The sequence below is a fragment of the Eleutherodactylus coqui genome, chromosome 1 (genome assembly GCF_035609145.1).
Source record: "Eleutherodactylus coqui strain aEleCoq1 chromosome 1, aEleCoq1.hap1, whole genome shotgun sequence".
NCBI lineage: Eukaryota > Metazoa > Chordata > Amphibia > Anura > Eleutherodactylidae > Eleutherodactylus > Eleutherodactylus coqui.
Genome location: NC_089837.1, coordinates 269198774 through 269219211, shown reverse-complemented (window position 1 = coordinate 269219211; position 20438 = coordinate 269198774). Strand labels below are relative to the sequence as shown.

Genomic DNA, 20438 nt, shown 5'->3' with positions numbered 1-20438 from the left:
GATATTCATTTTGAGATAAGTCGCATCTAAAGCGAAGTATTGCATTTGTTTGCATTGTTTCGGTTTTCAAGTTTTGTTTCCTTTCCCAACGTAAGGTCAACTAGGGGCTGAGGCATGCGATCGGGGCCGCCCTTATAGGGGTGATCACTCTGCTTTCATGCAGGGCCCTTCCCAGTGTTTGGTTGTATAGGGACAGGGTTTCTCGTATTTGTGTTCCATTCTTTTATTTGCATTTTTGGTAGATCTGCAAGTGACAAAATCAGTGTGTCCAGGTTGGACATGACACTTATCCTATATGGTAGGAACAGTAGTGTGTTCACGTTGAAAATATCTATATGTATCTTTTTGGCTACTTACTCTGTTTTTATCTATAGTTGTTATAATAGTTGTTTTAAGTTCTATTCTGTAATTGTTTTTGCCCTTTAATTTTAGAACCTGTTCTGCCTTCTGTGAGTCACAACTCCCAAAAAGGCACAATTGTTTTTTTTTCCATTTCACGCAACTTAGATACTTCTCAGTATATTAAACTGTACTATTGAAAAATACAATTCATTGCGAAAAAATCCGCTCGCAGGATTCAAATTGTGGCATGCTGCGATTCTCTGCGGTGAGCCTATCTGTCAGATAGGCTCACCACAGAGGCCTGACAGCTCTCCCCCCTGCAGAATATTGCTAGCGATATTCCATCCCAGCCATGGACAGGGGGCCTTAGCGTGTGGCCAGCTATGGCTGGGAAAATGCACAGTGCATTTGCCAAAAACTGTAGGATAAATTCACTGCAGGCTAGTTTACGCTGTGGATTTTCTCTGCAACATCTGGAGATTTCTTTAACACATAAACACACCCTTATATACTGTATGTACCTTTATGGATGTTGCAGGCAGCACCACATAAAACAGTACCACTTAAAAAGTTCTGTCTCTCCAGTGCCCCACCCCCCTGCACCCTATCCATACAGCAGGAGTCATTTATTTACTATGTCTACCCTGTAGCTGTCTGTCTGTTGAGCTATGTGACTTCCTATGCACATCATAGTCCGCCTTCTTTCTTTTCCAACCCATTAAGTGCTTGAAACAGCAGAGACAGGTGAAGGAGCCGGTTATGCAGTGCAAGAGGTCATATAACAAGAAGCTGCAGGATAAACATAGCAAAGAAGTGACAGTAACTTCTGATGGATGGAGGTGCGTGGGTGCTAGAGGACGGGCAGTTGGGGCGCTGCAGCTACAGTTATTGCAGTGAGGGGGTGTCTGAGCCCCCACTGTCCGGTTTAGGGGCCCAGTCGCAATTGCAACCCCTTTAGCCATGCCACTGACTATATTGCCAACTTCTACATTTGCTTATTTCTTTGCCATATAAATTAGTTGCTTTTTAGGTGGCCTTTTTCTATAAAAGCCCAATGGGCACACCATCCTACTTTTCATTCCACCTTTTTATAATTTCACTTTTTCAATACATATTTTCTTGAAATTAGTATTTCTAAAATGTATTACTTTGGAGGTTGCTTGGTTTCAACAACACTGAAATTCTGAAGTATTACCAAAATAGCAGTAAATTGCTCAGTAAAGTCCCATTTACACGAGTGAATGTCGGGAATCGTTTGCCTGACATTCGTTTCGTGTAAATGGGGCTTTACTAGGTGACCTGCTGTGGTGAATAAAGGGTTAATGCCTAAAGGCAGATGCAACACAACTTTATATACATGGCTCATTGTTGGCTCCAATATTCCCTATATGCAGCTTTGCACGCATCCCCATTGTCGTCTTAACTTTTGTCTGAGACTTTTATGCCTTAATGATTGTCCTATATTGCACCCCAATGACCAAGCGACTTAACATTACTTTTTAATCATTGTGTTCCAAGAACAACATTTTTATTTTTTTGACAACATTTTCATGGGAATGAAGGAGATTGCTTTAACTCTCCTAATTCAGGACTCCATTTACACAGGTACTTCCGAGAACCCCGTTCTAGGGATCGGTTTCTTTGAATAGGGGATGACTTATCTTGGCACAACCCCTTTCTTTAAAGGGTTGTTATAATTGTGCTGATCTATTTGGTAACAAAAATCTTCTCTTGATGTTAGGGGGCTTGGAAGACAAATACAATTCTTTAGAGTGTGGCTTTTTCTGTGACTAGGTTAAATAACTAATACCATAGGGTAGTATAATGTCATACTGAGCATTTTCACACTAGCCCTTTAGATGCAGTTGTGTATGCCTTTTTGAAAAATTGAAGAATTTTTATTTGGTATACACACATATAGCAGTTTTATTGCAGTAAAATCTTAAATTGAAAATAAGTTCTAAACATGTAAATTGGGTTGATTTTTGCAGCAAGTGTATGGACTTCTTCAAGCCCCATTCAGATAAATGGGACAGTTGAAAAATTTCAGCAACAAATATGCTGCATATAAATATACCCTAAGGCCTCCCTCACACAGGGCGTTTGCAGAAACGCAGCATTTTTCAACGCTGCGTTTACTGCAGATTCCGCCCTGTTTCAGCAGCGCTGGCATACTGAAAACGCAGCCAAGGATGCTGAAAAGAAAAAAAAAAAAGTAATACTCACCTAGCCGCTGCAGTCCGGGTCGCGGCCGCTGGTCTCTGCCGCTGATCCGGGCTTCCTCTGCACTAACAAGTCTATTGCCGTAGGCCAGGTTTGAGAACCCCGTCTCCAGCAATAGAGTGCTGTGATTGGTTGTCGGCGCTTGCTTGATGCCCAATCACAGCCCTTCATTGACTGTCTCAGCCAATCAGAGCTTGCCGGCGCTGATTGGCTGAGACAGTCAATGAAGGGCTGTGATTGGACATCGAGTGCACCGATAACCAATCACAGCACTCTGTTGCTGGAGGCGGGGTTCTCAAACCTGGCCTATGGCAATAGACTTGTTAATGCAGAGGAAGCCCGGATCAGCGGCAGAGACCAGCGGTCGCAACCCGGACTGCAGTGGCTAGGTGAGTATTGCTTTTTCTTTTTTTCCTCTAGCCTAGCTGAGACTGATTTTCGGGGTAGGGCTTCTATTGCAAGCCCTCACCCTGAAAATCGGCGAGCGGTCAACACTGCCAAAAACACGGCACCAAGTGTTGCCGCCTTTTCAGCAGTGCTAAAACCGCTGCCCATTCATTTTAACGGGCGACGCAGGGCTGAAAACGCCCCAAAATAGAACTTGCATCGCTGTCAAAGCGCAGCGTTGGAAGGCGCTGCGTTTTCAGCCCTGTGTGAGCAGCCCCATTGAAATGAATGGGAGTGATGTACAGCGTCTAGCGCTGGGCTGAAAAGGCAGAGCTAAACGCCGTACAAGACGCCCTGTGTGAGGGAGGCCTTACAGCGATAGTGAATTTCAGTTGCCTGAAAGTCATTACTGTCAGGACTTATTCACACGGGCATATGTGTATTTCAATTGCGTAAATGTGCAGCGTATTTAGACAACTAAAATACACATTACCTGTGTATCTTTTCTTTTGTGTGAGCATTCATATATGTAAAAAAAATGCAAGCATGTCCCTATTGATTTCAATAAGCAATTGACTTTAATAAGAGACATTTTCTCGTGTAATTCACACCAAAATGGCAAATAAGAAAGAAGGAAATATACCTCTACAGCGCCATCTATTGGATGGCAGCATTCCTTTAATTCAAAGTGACTTTATAACAAGTCCTCAATGATTGGGAATATTAACCCCTTCATGACATGGCCTATTTTGGGCTTAAGGACGCAACAATTTTTGGCGGATTTCCTTCTCCGTTTATCAAAAGCCATAACTTTTTTATTTTTCCGTCGACGCGGCCGTATAAGGGCTTGTTTTTTGCGTGGCGAACTGTAGTTTTTAACAGCGTCATTTTTGGGTACATTAACTATATTGAAAAACTTTTATTATTTTTTTCATGATAGCAGGGAGAGAAAACGCATCAATTCTGCCATAGATTTTTTTAATTTTTTTTTTACAGCGTTAATCATGCAGCATAAATGAGACATTCCATTTTTTTCTCCGGGTCGGTACGGTTACAACGATACCAAAATTCTTACATTTTTTTCCATTTTTCTGCAATAAAAACCCTCTTTTTGGAAATCTTTTTTTTTTTCTAAATCGCTGCATTCAAAGTCCTGTAACTTTTTTATTTTTTGATGTACGGAGATCTGTGAGGGCTTATTTTTTGCGAGACGAGCTGTAGTTTTTACTGGTACCATTTCGGGGGACACACAGCTTTTTTGATCACTTTTATTGCATTTTTAGTGAGGCAAAATGCTAAAAATTAGCATTTTGCCTCAGTTTTTTAGCGTTTTTTTCCGTACACAGTCAAAAGCATATGCATCTTATTGTACGCGTCGTTACGGACGCGACGATACCAAATATGTGGGGTTTTATTTTTTTTTACCTCTTTTTATGCTAATCTGAGAAAAAGCATAAAAAATGGGTTTTTTAACTTTTTTTTACATTTTTTTAATTCATTTTTTTAATCTTTGTTTTTTTTACACTGTTTGTGTCCCCCTGGGGACTTTGAGCACTGCCCTGATGATCGCTGTCATAAGGCATGGCAGAGCTACTGCTCTGCCATGCCTTATCGCTTATACAGCGATCATAGGCATAGGCAATACAGGCCGCCAGTGTCTGGCGTCCTGTTACCATGGCGACAGGCCGGGCTCTCGCGATAACATCGCGAGAGCCGTCCAGAGACACAGAGAGAGTCCGCTCCCTCTGTGAACTCTTTCCCTGCCGCGATCTACTTAGATCGCGGCAGGGAAGGAGTTAACAGCGGGGGGGGGGGGGGGGGCGCATCTCCGATGCCCCCCCGCTGTTGCAGCGGGACGCCGGCTGTGACTGACAGCCGACTCCCGCTGCGGGATAGCGCGGGATCATATGTGATCTCGCGCTGCCCCCCCCCCCGCTGTTGCAGCGGGACGCCGGCTGTGACTGACAGCCGGCTCCCGCTGCGGGATAGCGCGGGATCATATGTGATCTCGCGCTATCTCCAGGATGTAAGTTTACGTCCTGTTGCGGGAAGTACCTCGCTGCCAGGATGTAAACTTACGCCCTGCAGCGGGAATGGGTTAAACCAAGCCAGAGACCAAGCACGGACAGACTGTTTTGGGGTGCTTGCCCCTCATCAGTGGAGGAGACTTATAAGGCAATGCTCTTCTGGGAAATTTGTGCCAAAAGGGAAGATGGAAAAATACCTCTACAGCGCCATCTATTGGATGGTAGCATCTAATGGTGCTGTAGATGTATTTTTCCATCTTTCTTATTTGCATAAATTTCCTAAAGGAGCATTGCCTTATTAGTCTTACTTAACTTTGAGGTATACATGTACACCTTCTAGGTGCTCTCCTTGGGGAGAGACTATACCATCCCCTGACCCAATCACCCCCTAGGTGTCTCCACACACTTTTTGTGTGCTCTCCTTAAGGAGACACGACACGTCTTCTGACCCACATCATAGACCCCTCACAGACTAAGCCAAAGACCTACTGCACACTGAGGGGCAAGCACCACGAAATAGTCTGTCAGGACAGGGTCTCTGGCTTGGTTTAATATTCCCAATCATTAAGGACTTGGTGTCTCCACACACTTTTTGGCTGCTCTTCTTAAGGAGACACGACACCGCTTCTAACCCACACCAAAATAGGACATGCAGGATTTTTTACACTGCGCAGATATGCATATGTGAATAAATTCATGGGAATCAATGGATTCTATTCACTGCATATTACGCAGCATATTTACACCTGAATAAATCAGTCCTCAGTGTTACCTGGCAAACCAGGTCAAGAGCAACTTTGTGAGAATCTCCAAAAGTCCATCCTGTAAAGAGTTTTCGTGAAGGTCATCTAAGAGGAAACATGAAGCTTGTGACTTTATTATGGCCACAACATTCCTGAAGTCCTACTCCAACAATATTAAAACACATTGGGGTTTTGTAGTTATCTAAGGAGTTGTAGCTGTAAAACATACCCCAATATGCAATTGTCTTGCAATCGGCCATATGACATTAGGCTTAAGAAACTGGAATGCTTGTTTTGATCAGTTTTCCTGGCTTACTACTACAAAACCTTTTTAAAGCTGCAGAGTTTCTTTAAATTTCTATAGCAAATAGGCCTTGGCTGATTTCAATTGTTTGTGCTGATTCACATCTGCATCGGAGATTCTTTTTGGAGACCCGCTGGAAGCTGGATGCACCAAATCAAAGTCAATAGGATCCATTCAGCGCTACTCATTTCTGTCTTGTGGCTGAAAGGGCTTTCCGTTTTCCTAGTCTCAAGATGAAACCGGAAAACTGAAACCCCTTAATGGTGATTGGAACATATTACAGGTAGTAGTTTGAAAACTAATGGTTTGATCTTTTGTCTTCTAAGCATATGCTTTTGTAGAGTTTTCTAGTGGCATTTGTTCTTCATGCTGAAATAAAAAACTGTCCCACAGTGTATTTATATCAACACCAATCACACTAAAAAAGGCTCCTCTTAACAATGCTGAGCAGACCTTCATGTATGCACTCAACTAATTTAGTGAATGGGAAACAAAGTAATTGCAGTATGCCTGTGCAGCCTTAAGAAAAGTAGGCTTAACTATGAAAACAAAATAAACACAATAAAAAATTGTAGCCATTTTCTATCTATAAATACAAAACTTCAAAAGCATGAAAATATCATTTAAGTGCATTATATTTTATTGGAAAGACTAAACATTACTATGAAGCATACCCCTAAAATTGGCAATCTAACTAATTTCAAACACGTCTTCCTTCACCTATATGAGCTAACACTTTTTTACCTTACATAGTCCTTTTAGCTGATTTTGTAATCAAATTGTATCAATAATGCTAAGAGCTCTTGGTCATGAGTTTCCTTAAAAACTGATTGTATCTCACCTTGTTACTAGCCATGTTTGCTCTTGTCCTCGTTCTGTTATGACATGATGACCTGCTCCATCATACTCTGGTGCAATTGTCAATTACGGAACAGAACCTGACCTCATTCATGCCAGAATGCAAACATGCTAATTACAGATTATCCTAGGTCACTAATCTTTCTGTGACCATCTGTCACTGACACAAGAAAATAAAACGGGAAGGTAGGGTAATTAATTAGTAAACATCAAATACAACTGTTGCACTATGTTTCAAAGTATTTATTGAATTTTAACATACAATAATCAAATAACAAAACAAGTCTTCACAAAGCGTCGTGAGATACTTACAAAGTAAGCTTTAAAGAAAAGAATATAGAAAACAGCAATACATTATTTGACACTGCATACGAATAAAGAGGGTTAATATATTGATAGGTAATTTCTAAGGTATATATCTCTGCAGCTCCATCCTAAAAGATATTCAGATGATTCAACATAAACAGATGAGATGTATTGTTGCTAGCCCCCAAAATATTTTTTGAGTATCAGTGATGGGAATAGATAATAAGCAAAGTTTACGGGATGCACGACAGGGTATCAAATAGATCTTTAATGCATGGAAAGAGCCAAAATCTTTTCATATAATATCTGGTTTACCACTGAACCACTGCCATATTATACAAGAGTTGCATTATCTTCATATTTTTTATATATGTATGGCAACTATTAATTGAAAATTGGGAGGGTTTTCTGTGTTTATTTTTTTTCTCACCTAGATCATAATGATTTAAAACAGCAGACTATTTCACTCAAACAGGGAGTCAGTATATGTATAGTGGTAGAGTGGACACTGGGGTGGCATATTTATTCCACTAGGGGCATAATTAGGCATTTCAGGTAGTCACCGTGGCAATGAAGGGTTTTTTCTGTTTTGGAGCAGGCCAATTAGTCTAGTTATGCTCTATAAAGCTAGTGTGAGCCTCTCGGGCAGTACTTCCAGTCTGGGAAAGGCCAGTGGGAGCCACACGGCAGTGAATCATGAGTTTCGTCTGAGGTTGTTATATGGTAGAGCCTATGACCAACAGGGAGGGGCACTGAGTGTCAGGTAGTAGCCAGATGGCCCAAGCATTTGTTTAGTGCTTTGTATTGCATTTTGAACTTGTGCGGCTTGAAAAGCTGTCAGGAGACCAGTTTTAAACCAAATCCATTGAGTGAATTCATGTTTGTGCTAACCATTTTAACCCAGGAGATGACAATCTATTGAGCTGACATTCCCCAAGGTGTCCACACTATATACTTTTTACAATGTGGTTCAGTAAGGAAAAATGTTAAAACCATAGCTAGGCCAACAGTCCTTTTTCAGCCTTACATATTGTTACTAAATGATTACTACGATACCAAATTTATAGTTTTGTTTGTTTTCTGTACTACTTTTAAAATAAAATATCTTTGTAAAAAAAGTATTTTCAGCTGCCATCTTCTGACAGCCATTACTTTTTAACTTTTTTCGTTGACCTAGTTGTATGCAGGCTTGTTTTTTGCTGGATGCCCTGTAGTTTCTAATGGTACAATTTTGGAGTACATATGAGTTTTTGATCACTTTATTGCATTTTTTTCGCGTAATTTTTATTACCTTTAATTTTTTGAAATCCTTTTTTAGGTTCAAAATCTTTATTAAACTTTCTATTATACAAAGTATCAAACAACAAGGGGGGGGGGGTAGAAGGGTTTGGGTAAGGTGAGCGGGGGGCGAATAGAATAATCAACATATAGGTGGTGATGAAAATGAGGTGGTGGGGAGGTGAAGGGAAGCATCCCAGCATTTCAGAGTATACTTTTCAGAACATGAAAATCAGTAATCCTAAAGGGTAATTTGCTTAACCTTCGGGGATTTCTAGGTTATATGTGGTGTAAGCTTCCTTGTGGCCAATATGTGTGAGGAGCCACAAGGCAGCTTAGTAGTTGTCCTGAAGAGTTAACATCGCGAACTGAACATGGAGGGAGAATTTAAAGGAGGGGAGGGGTACGGGAATGATATACTGTCACTGACAGGCTTAGCATCTCAAATCAAGATCGCACCTCCCTGGGAACGCCGAACTCTATCCACCTCTCTAGCCCATCGGAAGACCTGAAAGCCAACCACGCCCTCTAGGTACGGTAGCTCGCCTCCCCAGTGTCCAATTCCTCAGCCCCCAATTCATCGAAGTGCACGAGCATGTGTAGTTCCTCTACTCATATCACCCTAGAAAGAGGTGGCAGTGCGCTATAGTCTTGGGATGATTCTTCTGGTTGCTATGATAAAGAATCAAAGGAGGCTCATCTTGACCTCTCATTCATCCAGGGAATATAGAGAGTAGAGTTCTATTGTCTCCTTCCATAGCCTCGACACCAGAGGACACCCAAATGTGGGTCATCGTACCTCTATTACATCTCCAACAAGTGGAGGGAGTCTGGGGGAACATCCCCTGGAGCTGATCCGGTGTTCTGTACCACCTGGACAGTATTCTGCAGTTCAAGTCTTTGATTCTGCATGCTGATGAGATCTTGTGTGTTAGTAGCCATGACTTTTCGCAGCTCTCAGGGAGAAAACTCCTGCCCAGTTGGTTCTCCCAGGCCCCCACGTAGTCTGGAACTTCAGCCTCCGACCCCCGGGACAGCAGCAATTTGTAAAGTTTGGAGATCAAGTGCTAGTAAAGTGAGAAAGAGAGACATAGTTGCTCAAAGTCTGTGGGTGGCTCGAGTGTGTTCACCCGTGGCATCAGAGTATTTACAAAGCCTCTTAACTGAAAGTACTGTAGCCATGACCCTGGTTGTGTTTCATTTTCTCCCAGTATTTCTGATAATGGTTTTAGACCCAAATGTGATACAACATCTCCCAATCTGAAGATCGGGTTACTCGGGAGCACTAGGATGGAGGGGCTCCAAAAGGTAGCCTTGAACTGATGATTAAAGACCAAAGGCGTAAGGGGGCCCGACACGTTGATCAAACCATTTGATTTTGCGACGCTTGCGCAGCTTTTAATGAGTTGGGTACAAAATGGAGATGTGCTGGGTAGGGCCTTGATTATTTTTGGAGGGATCCAGAGGGCTGCCTGTAAATGTCCCGCGTCTCCCTCATGTTCCGTCTCTACCCATAACTTTGATTTCTGTTTTTAATATATCAAGAACACAGTTAGAGATACTGGCCCTGTAATAAAGAGTGAAATCGGTGAGGCCTAGACCTCCTCTTTCCCTCGTGAGTAGTGCAAAGTGCATACGCGGTCTGTGTCCTCTCCACACGAATGCTGTGATTAGGGACCTCAATCTCTTTAAATATGTTCTCGGAAGTCTGATTGATATGGTTTGGCACAGGTAAAGAAACTTGGGTAGCGTGTCCATCTTAACCACATTGACCCTACCACTCCAGAAAAGGAACAGGGGTCCCCATTTACCTAGGTCTTTCTCCATTTTTGCTGCAAATGGGAGGAAATTAAGCCTAAATGCCTTGTAGACCTCTGCAGGGAGCTGAATACCCAGATCCTTTATGCTCGAGCAGCACCAACGGAAGGGGACCGATTTTTCTAAGTAGGACACCTGTCTGTGGGAGTGTGATTTTTCAGGATCCCAGATTTTTGTGCGTTAACTTTATAGTTTACTTTGCTGAATCTTTTAAACTCTTCGAGGAGGACTGGCAGCCCTATTCAAGGATTGAATAAATAGAGGAGCAAGTCGTCCGCAAAGAGTGCCATTTTATGTTCTAGTTTCCCTATCTGGACTCCCTTGATGGACTCGTTGTTGCGGATGGCATTGACAAGGGTCTCCATAGTCAGAACATATATAAATGGTGAGAGCGGGCATCTCCTTGTCTGGTCCAGTTTCCAATCCAGAAGGTTCCAGACAGTGTTCCGTTAACTCAAACCCTTGCTGTGGGGTTTTGGTATAACACCAATATCCACTGCTTCATCCTTGCTCCTACCCCAATTCTGTCTAATGTGGCAGAGAGGAAGGGCCAACTTACTCGGTCAAATGCCTTTTTGGGATCGATTGCCAACAGGCATAGTGGAGTTCCCAAGTGTTTGGCTCTGTCTATCTAGGACAACGTCTTGATAGTGTTGCCCTTGCCTCTCTGTCCGGTATAAAGCCCACCTGCTCCCTGTGGATCAAGCGTGGTCTAATGTTCTGGAGTCTGTTAGCTATTAATTTGGCCAACATTTTAACGTCTATATTGATGAAATGGGTCTGTAGTTCCCGCAGACCGAAGCGTCCTTGCCTGGCTTGGGGATGACTGTGATATGAGCTTGCAGTGCCTGTGAAGGGAAGGAATGACCCCGACTCACTGTGTTAAAGGCTTCTAGTGCTAGGGGAGATAGTTCTTACTGTAATAGTTTGTAGAACCTAGCGGTGAAGCCATCTGGTCCTGAACCTTTACTTTATCTTGGACATTTCCTGGGGAGTGAAGACAAGTTCCAGGCCCCTCCTCTCTGCTTCTGTCAAACTTCCTGGAGCATTCTCCGCCAAATATGCTTCTATCTCTAGGTTTCTATCTAGGGCCTCTGGCCTGACATCTGGCTCAATGTTGTATAGTTTGCTTTAAAAGACCTTAAATTCTTCAAAAATATCTTCCGTGGAGTGTACTAGGTGTCCCTTCTGTGACTGTAGCTTGGGGACATGTGAGTGGGGATCTAGGGTGCAAGGTTCTTGCAAGCCAGCTGCCACACTTGTCTCCATATTCAAATGAGCCTCTCCTCAATTTGTCTATATATAATATATATATTAGGGACCGTTGACATTGGATGGTCAGAATCTGTTGTCTAATAGATGTGATTTGTGCCTTGAGTGTGTCAGTCTGCCGTTTGTTGGCCATTTCTTTAGTGTTTAACTCTGACAGGGGTTTAGCTAGAGCTGCAGATCTGATTTCACACGGTGCACGTCTAAACATAAAAAGAACACCCCTCAAAATACATTTCAGGGACTTCCATTTCATCGGGGGGAGGTGTGGTCATTTTGGTGTACTTCCATAAATGTCTCAATTTTTTTCCCAATGTCAGCTACACAAGTGGGGCCTCTAAGGAGATTATTATTTAATCTCCAGGAGTGGCCCCCATCATCTTTCTCCAGGAGGTCAGCCCCCCATATAATGGAGAATGATCGGACCACAGGAAATCTCCATGGGAACAACTGGCGGAACCATATAAGAGGCTTTGAGAGGCCATCAGGAAGTCTATCCTGCTATAGGAATTATGGGCTGCAGAGTGGAAGGAGTAGTCTGACACCCAGGAGAAGCACTCGCCACAAATCCACCAGATGAAGTGAATCCAAAGTTTTTTTTAAGGGATCTCAACGCCGCCTGGGAGAAGGAGGACTTACTAGAGGATGTGTCTAATGCAGGGTCCAGCGTCAGGTTGAAGTCTCTTCCCATAATGATCTTTGATCCATCAGCGAACTCTGTCAGGTCTTTCAGAATTCTGGAAGTTTAAGAAGACTGGTTCTGATTGGGTAAATAGATATTGGCAAAAGTTAAACTGCCCATTACTTCCAATTTCAGAAAAATGAAGCTACCCCCCTGGGTCAACCTGAGGAGATGACCTAGTGTTGTAGGGTTCTGTCTAGTGCAAAAGACACTCCACCTGCTTTCCTTAAGGGATTAGGCCCATGAAACCAAAAAGAGTAGTAATGTGATTTTTAAATTCCTTTTTAGTTCTCATAGGGGACATGAACTTGCAACGGTTTGATTAGTCCTGCAGTATATCATGATACCACAATCTGACAGACCATCTGCAATGGCAGCTTCGTAGGCTTTAGGAAGACCACTGGCTGCCATGACAACTGAACGGCACACCGCAATCATCGCAGGAGGGCATTCCGGACCCCAGAACAACAATTAGGGCACTTAAATGCTGCTGTCATAATTGACATTTAAAGAGTTAAAAGCTGCAATCAGCAGCAGTGCAAATTGTAGCTTTTGCAGATGCGTTTCAGTTGTAAGAAACAGCTGGCACCTGAGTTGTATGGAGCAGAATCAACCCCCAATCCCCATCCATACAAACCCTGAAACTCCATGATGTAACTGTACATCATGGAGCGCTAAGGGGTTAAAAGATTCATAAATAGATTTGAGCACAGATGCCAAACTGAAACTAAAACTAAGATTTTGTTGGGCTCAGTTGGGCAGAGCCATCCAAAAAAACTGAAACATTAGCCTGCATTTGTATCAGTTTTGCATGTATTTGCATTCGTGTTTACGGATCAATTTTTTTTAATTGTAAATTATTTACTAGTCTGTCTTTGAGCATGTACAGAAAAAACCCAGATCCATTAAATAGAACAAATAACAGATACAAACGAAAGGCTTTGTTTGCATCCATTCTCCATTGACAACCATGTAAAAGAAAACAAACTGGAAGACTACTTTCCTTCAGGTTTCAATTCTTTTGGGATGAGCAAAGGGACCCAAAAGAAACTGAAATCAATGGAAAATTAAAGCAAAACGTTTGTTTTCATTTTTTTAGCATAGGACACAACAGATACCCTAAACACAGATGTGAGCAGAGTCTAAGGTTGCTCTCACACAGATATTAGCAAGACATGGCATTCAAAATCATGACGTTTTTTTGAAAGCCCTGTATAGTGTTTGACAGCATTTTAACACACCCCATCATTGTGATGGCTGAGGTGTTAATAAAATCGCTAAAATGCACAAGAATAGAGCAGACAGCGCTTGATTGAAAAAGGCCTTGCTAGGGCCAGAACACTGATTATTAAATTTCCATAAAAATTTGCACAAAGAAGGCACCTTATGGTGCTGAATGCTTTTTAACCCTTTCCAATCCAATGTCAGGCCTGCCCCGACATCATTATTTCCCTCCACAGCTCCGATGTCGGGGCAGGCACCCCTGCACTGGTCCTCATCGAGGACCCCCGAGGAGAAGGCAGAAAGGGTTTTTAACCCTTTCTGCCTTCTCCTTTACATATTACATAGCACTCAATTAGTGCTACGTAATGCACGGAGATTCCGGACGGTGATCATGTGACCGCCAGTGTCACCTGTCCCCCAGCGGTCACATGAACGCCGAGCTGGGAGCCTGCACCGTGGGTGGGCCTGCTTACCTTTTCCGCATTCTCCCTTCTGTCTCCCGGCTCGGCGATCATGTGAGCGCTGGGTGCCACCTGAGGTAGAAGGGAGAATGCGAAAGACGCCAGACAGGTAAGCAGCCCCCCCCCCCTCACGGTGCAGTGAGCACCTGCACCCTCCTGAACTCTGTCAGTTCAGGAGGGTGCAGGGAAATGTATTTTTTCTCATCCATTCTCACCAGCTCCAATTTATTTGGAGCTGGGGAGAATGGATGAGAAAAAATAATTGGATTGGAAAGGGTTAAGATCATTCCTGTGTGCTGCTCTGCAGTGTGTTTGAGCACTTGATTGCTAGTCTACGAGGCCTCATTGAAATTAATGGAAGCGTTTTGCAGCGTCTAACGCAACGTTTGAAACGACACGCTGTCCGCTGTAGAAAGTGGTGAGTGTGAGAGTGGACTTAAGTGTTTTTGAGACCATCTTAAATAATAAAAAAAGTAATAATAGTAACATAGTATGTTAGGCTGAAAAAAGACGTATCCATCTGGCTCAGCCTATTACCACCCAATGTTGATCCAGGGGAAGGCAAAAAACCCCAATGACATAGCAGCCAATTTTCCCTCATTTAACCCCTTCAGTGGCAGATTTCTTACCACTCTGTCGTACCCACCAGGGCAGGTTTTTTTAAATGGGCCAATCATTTACTTTCAACTAACTTTGCAGTCGCATTCCAAGAGCCATAACTTTCATTTTTCCATTGACACAGCCATATGACGGCTTGTTTTTTTGTGGGACAAGTTGTATTTTTTTTGAGGGCATCACTTCTGGGTATATTTAATGTATGGCATAACTCTTATAAAAAAAATTGTAGGGAGATTGGGGAAAAAGAAATTCTGCCTTTGTTTTTTAGATTTTATTTTTACGACATGCAGAATAAATAATGGTATAACATTATTCTCTGAGTCAGCATGATTCCGGCGATACCAAGTTTATACAGTTTTTCTATGTTTTGCTATTTTTGTACATTTAAAACATTTTTTTCCCTAAAAGGTTTGCTTTTGTGTCGTCACATTCCAAGGGCCGTGTAAATTTTTTTTACCATTGCTAGAGCCCTAGAAGGCCTTTTTTTTTGCAGGATCGTAGTAATTGTACTGACCCATAGAATAAAATTATCATGTCATTTTCGTTGCAGTTTGTGTGCCGTAGAAACAAAACGCACTGAAAGATGGCGGAATGTCTTTTTTTTTTTTTCCATTTTACTCCACTTAGAATTTTGTAAAAGTTTTTCAGTACATTATATCGCACTTTAAATAGCACCAATGATAAAAATACAACTCTTTCTGCAAAAAACAAGCCTTCATACAGCAACGTCGATGAATAAATAAAGGAGTTATGATTTTTTTTAAAGGGGGGGGGAGGGGCGTGTCATTAAGAGGTTAAATAATGTACCAACTTCCTTCTCTGGGTCATTACGAATGCAGGGATACCACATGTTTAATTTTTTTACAAAGTAAAGGGAGAAAAGTGTTTTTATTTTTATGATTTTTTTTCTTACTTTTTTTAAATTTGCCCCTTTTAAGGGACTTCTACAGATACCCATCAGGACCCCCTAACCCCATTGTGGGGGTCCGATGGTGTCGGACCTTTACATGCTGCGGTCGCATAGACTGCTGCATGTAAAGGGTTAACACAGCAGAGATTTGGAGGTTTTCTCCATTCCCTACTGTGTAACAGCTGGTGCCCAGCTATCCTCTGACAGCTGATCACCAGCTCTCCCTACCAGATCGGTAATATCTTCCTGCTTCTTTTTTTAAAGTCCTGCATTGTTCTCTGTGGGTCTGTGCAGGCAGAGCACAATGCCACAGCTTATGGCATTGTGCTCTGCAGGTCCCATAGTGGAACATAGCCCGGAAATCTTCTGGGCTATATCACTATGGGCAGTGGAGCTCATCCTGGAAAATTGTCGGGCGTGCCACTGAATGAGTTAAGGGATGAAAAAATTTCCTGGCATTCAGAATAATCCCCGGATAAACAACCCTACAGAAAAAAATCATAGGCTATAACATGTAATATTGTAATGTTTAAGAAAGGCATCCAGGCTCTCGTTAAACTCTTATATCAAATTTGCTATCACCATGTCCACAGGAAGAGTTCCAAAGTCTCACTGCTGTTACAGTAAAGAACCCCCTTCTATGTTGATGTAGAAACCGTCTTTCCACTAGACATAGAGGAAAAAACTGCCATATACGTACTGATATAGGAGGGAAGACATGTGCACCACCTTGTTACCGTTGCAGTCCTGTGTATAAATGGATCATGGCTAAATTAAATTTTTATTTGACATGTACTGAATAATTTTGCCCTGCTGATGGTCAGGCACGGTTTAGTTTTATCAGTACATTTGGGTAAAAACTGAATCTTAATTTCTTTTATGGTTAGGCTTGGTTCACATTCGATTTTTCTTTTTGGCTCCATTCACGTTTGATCTGTTTTGCTCCATAATAGAAGCTGAAAAAGCGAAAAAAAAACCACAAGAAATGCTGAATCGGATGGTGCCACCACTTGTAACTGCAGGCAGGGCTTGGGTTGATTTCAATGAGATCCGCACTTGCAGTTACAAGTGCCGCCCACTACACAGATGGCGATGTAGAGACTCTTGCTGCTTGTACTCCAACTCCTGTGTTTGTGGCACTGTCAGAATCAGCAGATTGGTTGGGTGGGGTCTGCTGCTCAGGAACCCAATCAACTATTGATGACCTATCCTGGGGATAGGTCATCAATAGTATTTTCCTTGGAAAACCCCTTTAATTTTGATAACTCTTAACCCCTTCACTCTTAAGCCATGTTTTGCTCTTTCATTTTGTTTTTTCTTTTCTGCTTTAAAAAAAAAAAATTCACAACTTTACTTTTTTATCAATATAGCTAGCTGAAGGCTTGTTTTTTGCAATACAAGTTGTATTTTTCAATGGTACCACTTAATGTAATGGAAAATGTAAAAAAATGTCAAAGTTGGATGGGATGGGGGAAAAAAAGGTAAATGGGCCAATTTTTGGGAGGCCTTGTTTTTACGGTGTATATCGTGTGGTAAAAACATGTTAGCTTTATTCTGTGGGCCAGTATAATTACAGAGATAACAAATTTACAGTTTTTTTTTTTTTTTCAATTTAAAAAAGACACACAAAAACAAATCTGTCAATAGGGTTGTGTGAAGGCTTGTTCACTTGTGAGAAAACCTGTAGTTTCTATTGGTACCACTTTGGGGGTATACACTACTTTTTGATCACTCTTTATTACATTTTTCTTTTTTGGAGACAAGCCAACAAAAGCACAATTCTGGTACTGTTTTTTTTTTTCTAGACTGCCTTCGCTGTGATCAGAAAAACAAAGTAACCCAGCAGCACACAAGATGTTTTACCCAGCAAGGGGAAGTGAAATGAATGCAAAAGCCACTATATGAGCTATAAATCCAAAGCTCAAACAAAATCCTGAATATCCATAAATGAAGTGGCAGCATACATGGTGGGGTTTTTTTTTTACCTCACCAACTCTTATTTGTTCCATGCAGGAGAAATGGACAACGTTTCAACCCTTCCGGGTCTTTATCAAGTTGTCACTGTGAAGGATGAATAATGCATTATTTTTATACACTGAACTTCTACAGACAGTGATACGTTAGAATGCCCTCTTACGGTTAAAGGTGCGACATGGTGCAGTTTAGGTCCTCTAGACCTTAGGCCTGGCTGGTATTAGTATATCTTGACGCCACCAGCAATTGCGGGTGGGGTAGCTGATTGCACAGAATCTTGGGCACTAGGTCCTGGAAGAGCACTAAAGAAAGGATAAAAGAGGCATACATCAGCCACCGGGGGTCCAGCCACAGCCGCAAGTAGGTTTACCCATGGCACCCCAGAGGCTGGAAGCCCCTGTCAGTGCACACTTTTTGCGGCACATAGCCAGCATGGAGGCGAGGCACCGGGCACCACGGAGATCACAGCCGCCGGCCACAACGCAGCTCTGAGCCACCAGCCGGCGCAGAACTGACAGCCTGCGGGCACAACACAGTTCACAGCCACTGCCCAATACAGACACCACTGGTGGAAAGGACTGAGCGGTGAGGACGGGATAAATCACAGAAATGCGGCTTTCCCTGCAGCCAAGCAGAAGCACTCAGGCCGGCAGCTGTCAGTGGGGGAGCACGAGCCAGACATCTCAATCCCTGTGGTGGTGGTGAGGGCGGCAAATTTCACTGGCCGAGTGCTGGGTACAGAGCTGACACTCCCGGTGGGGGGCAAAATGTCAGTGGGGGAGCTGAGCCCACTGAGCTGACAGGGCCTCCGGCAGAGACTTGCGTATTAGTGTTTCTCTGTTTGCACCATGGCCAGCTGCATTTCATGTTATCACTGCTTTTAGTGCCCTTCCAGGGCCCAGTTTTCCAGCCAGGAGTTCCTGGTGTCATCAAGGGTCAGAAACGCTCTTTTCTCCTTAGGGAGAGCAACTATATACTATAAACTAAGTGAGGAGACTCAAATGGCCACGCACGCTCCTCTGGGTTGGTGTCATCAAGATACACTAATACCGGCCTGGCTTACATTGGTTGAGTGGTGGGCACTAGGGAGAGTATAGTGGGTGCAGATAGTATAATTACTTGCCCTCTCCTCCCCCACTACTGTGCACTTGCCTTGTGTATACAGACAGAACAATGTATAGGCCAGTAGAACCACAGTAGGAGATTGTTTTTTCTGAGCCTGTTACTTGAGTAAGGCTGGCTGCACACGGGCGGAATTCCTGCGGCGGAGCCCGTCACGGCGCCCCCCAGAGACCCCATACTTACCTGTGGATCCGGCGTCCCAGGTCCGCATGACGCGCCGCAGCGTCACGTGACACGCCGGCCACGTCACATGACGCGCCGGCCACGTCACATGACGCGGTGGCGGTAGGGCGATTTCACGCTATCTTCCGCTGTGCTACAGCGGAAGATAGCGTGAACGGACGGCTTCCATTGACTGCAATGAAAGCCGTCCGCGCGTACACCCGCGGCAAATAGAGCATGCCACCGTGAGCATTGTGCTATTAGGTTCAATAGAACCTAATTGCAACGGGCGACGCGGCGGAAATCCGTTCATGGGAAGGAGACCTAAGGTAAGCACAAGCAGAAAAATGTGAGAGTGAGTCAAGTACTGACCTCGTTAAGGCCACTCTCACACATACGCTAGTCAAATCTTGTGCTGCGGATGACCGCAAACGCTAGCTGTCAGTCATGCGACCAATATCCGTTCGTGTGCAGACGGCCTTAGCTGCATAACCGTAGCTGATTTCAGCAGATACTGTGCCTCATCACCCCCCAATTGCAGCTGCTGGTCCGGTGATGCCAGTGGAACCGCGCTAAGCAGCCTGCTGTGCCGTTGCAGGCCGCTACGTGTAATTACTGCTTTACTTAAGTACGCTCCTCTACGGCGTATATCGTCAGCTCTTCAAAAGCCGCTGGGCTCCAAACCGGAAACCGTTCTCAGTACTTCCGAAAAAGTAGACAGCCCGAGTTATCCCGCACATGCGCCCTGAGAACTAGAGGTTGCGCAACGCGCACTGACTCTCGCGGGATTTGCTGTCCTCTGGTCTGGTTACCGGGGCTTGCAGAGTGTGGAGAAAATCTGGAGTCGAGCGGACTCTGGAGCGAGCGTTGTGGGGTGCAGCAGCGATGTCCTCTAATTCCCCTTCTGGATTCTACCGACAGGAGCTGAACAAAACCCTTTGGGAGGTGCCCGAGAGATACCAGAATCTGAGCCCCGTGGGCTCCGGGGCGTACGGATCGGTGTGGTGAGTAGTTCGTCGGTCCTGCGGCTTGCAGGTGCGGCAGTGCAGGCCACGGGCGAGTTGGAAGACTTCTTTGGCAACTTGCTCCCGTGCCGAGGCCTAGCCCGCACTCCGACCGGGAAAGGGAAGGAACTTTGGTTCCGCATTGCCCAGCAGGCGCGTTCTTTGCGCAGCCGTGAGGTGTTGTGTGCGCGGGCGGCTCTCTCCGGTTCTGAACACTAGAGTTTCCCAAGCTGTCGTGTATGACATGTGTCACTCTGAGGCGGCGCGCTCTATACAAGGCAGTGCAAGCTGTCAGGTTTGTGCAAGAAAGAGGTGCTGCAGCTTCTGGCACAGCCTGTTGGGTAGCAGGCAATTATTTAACAACTTGTCTGTTTGTCTGCAGTCTTATTCTATTGCTGTTTTCTTGTAGTTTCACGTCATTACCTACTGTAATAGGAAGAGTAGAAACTAACTTTGCGCTCAAGTGGAATAATGGTTAAATTCAAACGCAAGCCACCGACTGAACAACGAATCGGAATCGTGCGCTTTTCGTTGGGCCACTCTAACATACTCTGCTTTGTAACACACCTCATCGCCCGTCACAATGATGGGGTGCATTAAAAAAGCTGTAAACTGTATAATACGTTCGATAAAGCTGCTCGAAATCGCGATAAAACGCCGCATTTGAAACATGGCATTTTGCCAAAGGGGTGTGTCAGTGGCCTTAGGCCTTCATCCACTCTCACA

General features: G+C 43.8%; 1 protein-coding gene and 1 long non-coding RNA gene across 2 annotated transcripts in view; one reads left to right on the top strand and one right to left on the bottom strand.

Annotated features, from left to right (window-relative positions):
• Positions 1-7173: 7173 nt before the first annotated feature.
• Positions 7174-19458, bottom strand: LOC136633197 (uncharacterized). Its single transcript, XR_010793245.1, has 3 exons — positions 19081-19458; positions 12195-12292; positions 7174-9535 (listed from the first exon to the last, which is right to left on the bottom strand). It is a non-coding gene; the product is annotated as an uncharacterized lncRNA (long non-coding RNA).
• LOC136633179 (mitogen-activated protein kinase 14-like) overlaps positions 19458-20438 on the top strand; it is a 45325-nt gene continuing 44344 nt past the window's right edge. Inside the window, exon 1 of the mRNA XM_066608715.1 lies at positions 19458-19712. Coding sequence (XP_066464812.1) covers positions 19594-19712 — 119 coding nt within the window. The 5' untranslated portion in view covers positions 19458-19593. The remainder of the gene's footprint in view (positions 19713-20438) is intronic.